General features: G+C 32.3%; 1 protein-coding gene across 1 annotated transcript in view; it reads right to left on the minus strand.

Annotated features, from left to right (window-relative positions):
- Positions 1-3,137: 3,137 nt before the first annotated feature.
- Positions 3,138-9,924, minus strand: part of ints9 (integrator complex subunit 9) — a 19,817-nt gene continuing 13,030 nt past the window's right edge. Inside the window, exons 16-17 of the mRNA XM_016506912.1 lie at positions 9,030-9,167; positions 3,138-3,893 (exon numbers count right to left, since the gene is read on the minus strand). Coding sequence (XP_016362398.1) covers positions 3,717-3,893; positions 9,030-9,167 — 315 coding nt within the window. The 3' untranslated portion in view covers positions 3,138-3,716. The remainder of the gene's footprint in view (positions 3,894-9,029; positions 9,168-9,924) is intronic.

The following is a 9,924-nucleotide window of genomic DNA, read 5'->3' on the forward strand; positions in this document are numbered from 1 at the left end:
AGACAAGAAGCTCAGTCTTTGCCAGGTTGAGCTGTAGGTGATGTTCTTTCATCCATGCCGATATGTCCGCCAGGCAGCCTGAGATTCATGCAGCTACCGTTGGATCATCTGGTTGAAATGAGAGATAGAGCTGTGTGTCATCAGCATAGCAATGGTAGGAGAAGCCATGTGCCTGTATGATGGGCCCCAGTGATGTAGTGTATATGGAGAAGAGGAGGGGTCCAATAACTGATCCCTGAGGAACCCCAGTGACCAGTTGATGTGCTTTGGATACCTCCCCTCCCCAGGCCACCCTGAAAGACCTACCAGTGAGATAGGATTCAAACCAGCGAAGTGGAATCCCTGTGATGCCCAGTGATGAGAGGGCGGACAGGAGGATCTGATGATTGACAGTGTCAAAAGCAGCAGATAGATCCAGCAAAAAATAAATAAAACGCATGTTTGACAGGTACATTTCGGAAAATGGCTCTGCAATTGTAAATTAATGAGTTTTATTTTTTAAAAATGCAAAAATGTGGCGCTGTTCCCCTTAGAATAGGAATATGAATGATTAAATGTTTTTTTGTTTTGTTTTGTTTTTTTTTGGTAACATGCCAATGTTTTGTATTGTATAAATCTATTGAACAGGCTTTAATGTTTTATTATTTTTTTAATTATGGTGAAGGCCATATGGCCTTTGGGACTGGACAAGAACTGACAATATAAACTATTGGTAGTAAAGTGTTGAATGCCTGCAAACGTTATAACTGACGACAACTTCAACCACACTAATAAACCAGCCAGTGTCATCATCTCTTTCTTTATGGTGAAGATCTCAATCAGTTGGTTTGAACTGAATGATTCACAGAATGAGTTGTGTTATTGCTTCATCATGACATTTTGCAATAGGTTTTGTTTGTTCATTGAGGAACAGGATCAGGAAATTGCAAACAGGATTAAGACTAACAACTCTGACAGTAAAATTGTTAATTAATATTTAACTAAAACTGAAACAAATTTTAAAAAAGAAAAAAAAAAACATTTTCATTACTTGAAATAAAATGTTAACTGAAATAAAATAAATTTCAGCTTTTTTCCAGCAACCTTTTTTTTTCAATTTGAATTTAACTTGATGTAATAAACTAAACTGAAATAAAAACGAATATAAATATATATACATGTATATATACATACACACACACACACACACACACACACACACACATCAAGTGTGTGTATATTTATGTATGTATAAACATAAAAATGACACAAAACCACAAAATTACTGTAATTAAAATGAAGACAAAATATAACAATAAAGGGACTAAGGATAAAAATAGCCTTTGTCTAATTCTGTTACATTTACAGAAATGTTAAATTAATGTACAATGCCCCTGTTAAATTAAAAAAAAATATATATATAATAGTATATCAATTATACTAAAATAAAACCGGTTCTCTGCATTTGTGGTTTATATTAATTTATCTTTAAATATTATTGCATTATATTTTAAGTATTTGTAATCATTATTATTATTATTTAGTATTTTTATATTAATTTGATATTTTAGATCAGATGTAATGTCGGACAGTACTTCTTTTCACCCAGAAAGTTGGCAAGAGGTCAAAATAAATGGTGTTGTGAAAATACAGTATTTCTTAGTTAAAACAATAGACCATTTGCTTGATTTTTGTTTCTTTTTAAAGGGGTCATATGATGCGATTTCAAGTTTTCCTTTCTCTTTGGAGTGTTACAAGCTGATTGTGAATAGATAAGATCCCTGAAGTTGCAAAGACTAAAGTCTCAAAACCAAAGAGATATTCTTTATCAAAGTTAAGACTCTGCCACGCCCCCCTAAAACGGCTCGTTCTAACACGCCCTGATCTTTAAAAAAGTATCATATGACCCCTTTAAGCAAACTTGCATGAGAAAAACTGTTCAAAAATGTGCTATTACAAATGACATCTGCACAGCTCCAATTTACCTGCCCTCACCAATAACAAAATCCAGCTGATTTCATCATTTGTTTGGAGTAAAATTAACCCTTTTCTCTGTAATCACACATTACAGTAATTTAGGGGATTCATTTGTGCAAATAAATGGTTCACAGCAATGGTTCGTTCCCGATTCACACCGCTGTACCTTCATAACATTCTTCACTAGCACTGGTTGTGTTTTGACTGTTCCGGTCTGTGGGCTTTAGGGGCCGTGAGCGCAGCTGCTTCGACGGGCCCCGGGTTCAGGCGGGGTCTGCAGTTCAGGAAACACTGCAGTCTGTAATCAAAGCCCAGACACGCATCTGACCGTCTGACATCAGCTGAGCGGCTCTCTCTCAGAAGCAGCCCAACATGAAATTAGACCCTCCCTGTGAGGAAACATCTCGAGCTGCAACCTCAGAAACCTTCCCAGCAGCCAATGGAAACACCTCACTAGTAAAGTTATACACTTCTGTAGTAGGCATATTTCTTACCATAAAATCACTAATTCATCCCACACAAGCACTGACTGGAGAATACTTCTACTAATGACCGGAATAACTACAGGATTTGTGTCCAGACGTGGGCTTTCCCAGCACTCCTAATAGTAACACATGCAGCTGGATGTTGTGTTAGGTGTGTGTTTACAGCACACATGATATCAGTGCAGAGAGAGAGCAGCGTTTCAGGGCTTCAGGCCAAACTCTCAAACCACCGAGTGCTGGGCTGGATTACATTATGAATGTAAAAAACTAGGTTGAGGTTCATATTCATCGTCTTGAACTTTTGACTGTGGCCCCAAAATGTATTCGGACACTGAAGTCACTTATAAATATCTGAATGTTGTTACTTTTCTCTTCACTGACGTCACTTTCCTTCATGATGTTTGATGTCTGTCTTTAAATCATCTGATGTTTCATTGATTTTTATTGGATTTATGAAGTCGTTTCTCAAATCACTCAGTGGTGTGATATTTTAGAAACATTTGTATACTGTTATAGTATTTATTCATATTATGGATTAGCTTTTATTTTGATATTTTGAGTTTTCATTTCAAATTTGTTTTAAGTGGTTGACGTGCTTTTTATTATTTTTTATATATTTCTATTTAGCTTTACTTCTATTTCATTTGTTTGAAACAAAATTAAATGTTTTCGTTTGATTCACTTTAGTATTTAAAATTAAATTAGTTTTATTTCAGTTAGTAAAACCCTGTGTGTGGCCATTATCTTTTATTCTGTAGTTGCAAAGATCGCAAAGGCATCTGTGAACAGCTGATTTAATGATTTAATTCACAGAAAATCCCACAAGTTCTAGAAATGAAAGCATTTTTAAATCTGCTTTTATAAACTCAGCTCTGACTAATACTGCTGAAACAATCCAGAAACAAACTACAGCAAAAAGCAGCATTTCGGAAGTCGTCAGTCATGATTTTGACATGACATTTGCACATATGCAAGTAGAGTAGGAACGCATTGCATCTCATAACTTAATGCAAGTTGGAATATGATTTTGATTTCAGGATGACTTTTAAATTGAGAGAAAAGCAAATACAGAAAGTAAGTTCTATTCCAAAAGCTTTCCGAAGTTATTTTACAATGATATAAAACACCAATAAAAGTCTCCATCCAAATGTCAACTAAACAGTAACACCTTACGAAAATGTGTCTAAACCAGTTCATCAGCCACACAGTAGTTCTGGATCCTGGTTTCCGGCTCGGGATGCGCAGATGCAGTTTTATTACAGCTGGGGTCAGAGGTCACAGTTTCTGCAGGAAGCGCAGCACCAGGTCTCTGAGAGTCGTCCGCAGTGACTCGTTGTTGTCACAGATGATGTGTGTGGCGTCTTCCTCCAGCTGGATGAGCACGTCCTCCGTCTGCAGGTGAAGAATGTGGCCGTCTGCCGTCTCTTCCACCTTCACCTCCGTGATGCCGTTCTGCGAGCAGAGAGATTCAACACAGTTCTGCTGTAAATATCATGCATTTAGTGTTGCGTAATGAGTTGTTTCACTTATTATTTGTGACCCTGGAGCACAAAAGCAGTGTTAAGTCGCTGGGGTATATTTGTAGCAATAGCCAAAAATGCACTGTATGGGTCAAAATAATCGATTTTTCTTTTATGCCAAAAATCATTAGGATATTAAGTAAAGATCATGTTCCATGAAGATTTTACTACTGTAAATATATTAAAACTTAATTTTTGATTAGTAATATGCATTGCTAAGAACTTCATTTGGTCAACTTTAAAGATGATTTTCTCAATATTTAGATTTTTTTGCACCCTCAGATTCTAGATTTTCAAATTATCGTATCTCGACCAAATTATGCATAAATCTCAATTTAAGAAAATTGACCCTTATGACTGGTTTTGTGGTCCAGGGTCACATTTTTGTTTTAATATAAGGCAGTACATCCTTGCTTGTTATTGTTAACTAAAAATAACTATTAAACATTTTTGGTAATTAGAATAAAGCTGAAATAAATTAAATATATAAATATTCAATGAAAAACTTATTAAAATGTTGAAATATGTAAATTAGAATGTTGAAGTGTGTATACACACACACACACAATACAATATAATATCATTGGGATACAATTAGTTTTACTAATTTCACTAGTTTTATTAATATTACTAACTAAAATTTTAGTTTTAGTCATTTTTGTCATTTGTATTATTTTTTTAAAATAATACTACTAATAATACAATTCAATTGAGATCCTATTATAGTACTCATTTTGAATGAATTTTATACTTCATTTTTAGTTTTCAATTTTTACATATGTATATATAGTTTTCATTCATTTTTATTTCAGTTTTAGTTTCAGTTATTTTAGTAAAACTAAATGAAAATGAGAAGTGTTTTAAGTTTTATTTCAGTTAAAAGTTTACTTCAAGTAACACTGCTTTGAACTTGCCATCTCAGTTATTGTTGACAATTCTCATTATTACAATTTTCTCATTATCCCTTTTTTTTTTTTTTTTTTTTTTTTTTTTTTTTTTTTTTTTTTTTTTTTTTTTTTTTTTTTTTTTTTTTTTTTTGTGCAGTTTATGACTTTATTTGGTCTTGGCCTGTGTACAGAGAGCTGTAAGCGATGTTAATTACTCCAGCACAACACTAATATGCATCTCCGAGTTCATCTGGGGATTGATTCGTTTTAACTGGCTCATCCGTGTTTATTTGTTGAAGAGTGTGAGTCTCGCTCACTGGGCTCGTCTGAGGATGACGGTTGATGGATCTGGGACGCTTTACTGCGGTCAAACCGACAGGCTCTCAGTGGGACGTTCAGCACACACACACACACACACACACGAGCTCTCCAGTCCATTCCCACTTACACCATGCTATTATTACTGTAAAATCAGAATTCGGTTTTGCGTTTTGTTGAAATGTGATTGCTAAGGTGTTCTGAGTGGTTGCCAGTATGTTGTTCTGTGGTTGCTAGGGTGTTGAGGATGGTTGCCAGGACATTGCTTAGGTGTTTTGAGATTTTGTTACATTGCTATGCAGTTGCTAGGCCATTGTTATAATGACATTTCGCCTGTTGCTAGATGGTTGCTAGGGTGTCTTGTGTTGTTTTGGCAACTAACTGAAAATAAGTTGAAGCGCTAAAATGATTGAAACTAAAGTATAACCTATTAAAATTGAAGTTAAAAAGCAAAATATATATATTTAAAAAAAAAAGAGAAACAAATAAAAATGATAAAAGCAAATAAAATTACTAAAACCGAAAATAAATGAATATGAAAACAGAAAATATAAAAATAAAAGCTAATTTAAAATTTGAGCGAATATTACAATTATATGCAAGTAATACTAAAATAATTAAAAAATTATATACAATTTAAAGATTTTATATTATGCACCAATCTAGTATTTTACAAGGCATCAAAATATCAACAACAAAAAAAACAATATATATATATATATACACATATATATATATATAGATATACACAAACACATATATATATATATAGATATACACAAACACATATATATATATATAGATATACACAAACACATATATATATATATAGATATACACAAACACATATATATATATATAGATATACACAAACACATATATATATATATAGATATACACAAACACATATATATATATATAGATATACACAAACACATATATATATATATAGATATACACAAACACATATATATATATATAGATATACACAAACACATATATATATATATAGATATACACAAACACATATATATATATATAGATATACACAAACACATATATATATATATAGATATACACAAACACATATATATATATATAGATATACACAAACACATATATATATATATAGATATACACAAACACATATATATATATATAGATATACACAAACACATATATATATATATAGATATACACAAACACATATATATATATATAGATATACACAAACACATATATATATATATAGATATACACAAACACATATATATATATATAGATATACACAAACACATATATATATATATAGATATACACAAACACATATATATATATATAGATATACACAAACACATATATATATATATAGATATACACAAACACATATATATATATATAGATATACACAAACACATATATATATATATAGATATACACAAACACATATATATATATATAGATATACACAAACACATATATATATATATAGATATACACAAACACATATATATATATATAGATATACACAAACACATATATATATATATAGATATACACAAACACATATATATATATATAGATATACACAAACACATATATATATATATAGATATACACAAACACATATATATATATATAGATATACACAAACACATATATATATATATAGATATACACAAACACATATATATATATATAGATATACACAAACACATATATATATATATAGATATACACAAACACATATATATATATATAGATATACACAAACACATATATATATATATAGATATACACAAACACATATATATATATATAGATATACACAAACACATATATATATATATAGATATACACAAACACATATATATATATATAGATATACACAAACACATATATATATATATAGATATACACAAACACATATATATATATATAGATATACACAAACACATATATATATATATATATACACACACACACAGTGCCTTGCGAAAGTATTCATACCCCTTAATTTTTTCTGTTTTATGTTGCTGCCTTATTTTAAATTACTTTTTTCCCCACATCATTCTACACTCCATACAACATAATGGCAAAGCAAAAAAAAAAAAAACAAACAGTTTTTTAACATTTACAAATTTATTAAAAATAAAAAAACAAAAGATATCTGGGGCAGTTGGAATTTAGCTCAGGAGCATTCATACTTGCATTCATACATTCATACTACATCACTTGTAGATGTAACTACACTTCGAGTGAAGTTAACCTGTGGCAAATTCAATCGAATGGGTATGATTTGGAAAAGCACACGTCTTAATAAAAAGTGTGGGTGTTTTTAAATCACTGTATTTCTGAAGGAAGGCTATCTTTAGAAAATTTTCGATGTCATTTTCATTTCATCTTGAATGTTATATGCCTGATAAAGCAGCGTTTGTGAGCTCAGCGCTGCTTTGTGTACAGCCGTTACTGGGGAAAACTGTTTCTCCCGCTTTACTCACAAAAGACTATTTTTAACCAAGCAGCACAGAGAGCCGCTTCAGAAACGTGCCGTTGATAAACACAAGCACTGATTAGAGCGGCCGCGATCAGCTCCAGTGGCCGTAGAGCCGTAACACGCCGCAGACGCGTGCAGTGAGGCGCAGATCAGCTCTAACGTCACTGAATCTGCTGTTAAAAATGAACCATCTATTCATCATATCATCATACAAAACATACACGACAGATAGCGAATTTTTCATTGTTTCTCGAAACGTCATAGCATTTCCACACCGGCTATGACATGACTGTGGCGCCAAATCATTTCAACGTCATCACACGTTGACATCATCAAATTGCGATCGGTTCGTGAGATTGGCCAAGTTAGTGAGTACCGATCGAGTCATAAAATGTGATTATCGGCCGATACCGATCTCCGGCCGATCGATCGGAGCATCCCTAAATATAATATATAAAAATAATACACTGACAAAAGCAAATTACCAAATAAAATGACTAAAACCTAAACTACAATTAAAATAATAACTAAAAATATTTTAAAAAATGTAAATACTAAAATAAAAAAAAGTGTATTATGCACTCATGTTGTTGCACTGTTTTTTTTTTTTTTTAATGTTGAAATAACAAGCTCACGTAATAAAATTGCTATTCATTTTGATGAATTAAACTATAGTGAACCAAAAAGTTTTGGGAACTAACTTCATAAATGCACTAAAAGTCACTTTGATTGTTGTAGAATTGTCACATAAATAAAGTTCAATCTGAGAAAATAGTTATGTAGATGATGATACTTGATCAAATGCATCAAAATACATCAAGTTTCCTGCTAATAATCGGGCAGTATCTGCAGCACACCTGCATCATCAGCACTTCTCCGAGAAAGCCAGCGACTTCATCAGCAGCTCACAAAGTCACCTTCAGCAGGATCACCTTCCTTTACAATCATTAGAGAAATTCATTTGGCTTCCAGATAAATTAGCATCTAATCGATGTTCCGGACGCCTGCAGAAGCACTGCCAGAATCTGCCGTTTGGGATCCAAAGCAAATGAGGAATTTGCCGTTTCCCTGCATGCTAATGGCACTCGCTGGATTTCTCTCACCTCATCCTGCTTTTCATTTAGTTTGTGAACATTGTGTTTTCTGCTGCCGGCGGGACATTGTAGCTGCAGATCTCTGTGTCAGTGGGTCATGCGGGTTGAGTTACCTCTGTCAGATGTGCGCCACACAGACCGCATTTCACTACAGACACTGCGAGTCATTCCTCAAACTCCTGTCCCGGCTTGACTTTAACCTACAGGCGCTTTGAGCCCTGTTTAACAGAGCGAGTGGACTGATTAGGGCGCAGACTGAGTGTGTGTTGTACCTTGTGAAGCGTGGCCAGGAAAGGCTCCAGAGGAACCGCTCCACTCAGCAGAGGTTTGGGGTTCAGGACCTCCGGTGGCTCCTCCATCACCCTCTTCCTCTTCTTACTGGGCGGCACTGGAGCAGGCTTGGGCACCGGCTACAAAACACACACACACAGACACACACATAAATAAGAGCTTAAAAGAATATTCATTCTTAGGCCTGAGACACACAAATATGTACATTCAAATGCTTCTAGTTACACAGATGGATGAAAACACTCTGTAAAGTATGTTTTTCACCTTCTTAAAGGGCCATATTCCATACATTTTATTTTTTATTTTCTCTCAATTCCCCTTCGTATGTTAGTGATGAAGCTGCTGAATCGGCCTTGAGAGCAGTGAGCGAAAATAAAGTGAAACGCCTTGCTTTTTGTTTGGATTAAAAAACTATGTTGATAAATTTGTATTTTATAAATTTCATTTAATTAAATTTGTATTTTTAAAATGTTATTATAATTAATTTTTACATTTTATTATAATTAAAAATGATACAAAATATCATTTAATATATTATTATTTAATATTTTTGTTCTGTTATTTACAATACGTACATGAACCTTTATTTTTTTATCATGGTTGTGAAAAAAGCCTTGCTTTTTAAAAAAAAACTACTTTTTGTTTGGAATATAAAACTATGCTAATAAAATGGCATTTTAATTATTTTTGTTAATTACTTTATTATTATTTTTATATATTATTATATATACAAGAATTGTGAAAAAGGTTGTGAAAAAAAGGCTTGCTTTTTTTTTATTATGAAACTGTTTATTAACTAAAACTAATACAATAAAATTGTATAGTAATTAATTATATTAATTATTTTAATTTGTTTTAATAATTGTGTGTGAGATC

This window comes from Sinocyclocheilus anshuiensis, unplaced genomic scaffold (genome assembly GCF_001515605.1).
Source record: "Sinocyclocheilus anshuiensis isolate Anshui unplaced genomic scaffold, SAMN03320099.WGS_v1.1 scaffold534, whole genome shotgun sequence".
NCBI lineage: Eukaryota > Metazoa > Chordata > Actinopteri > Cypriniformes > Cyprinidae > Sinocyclocheilus > Sinocyclocheilus anshuiensis.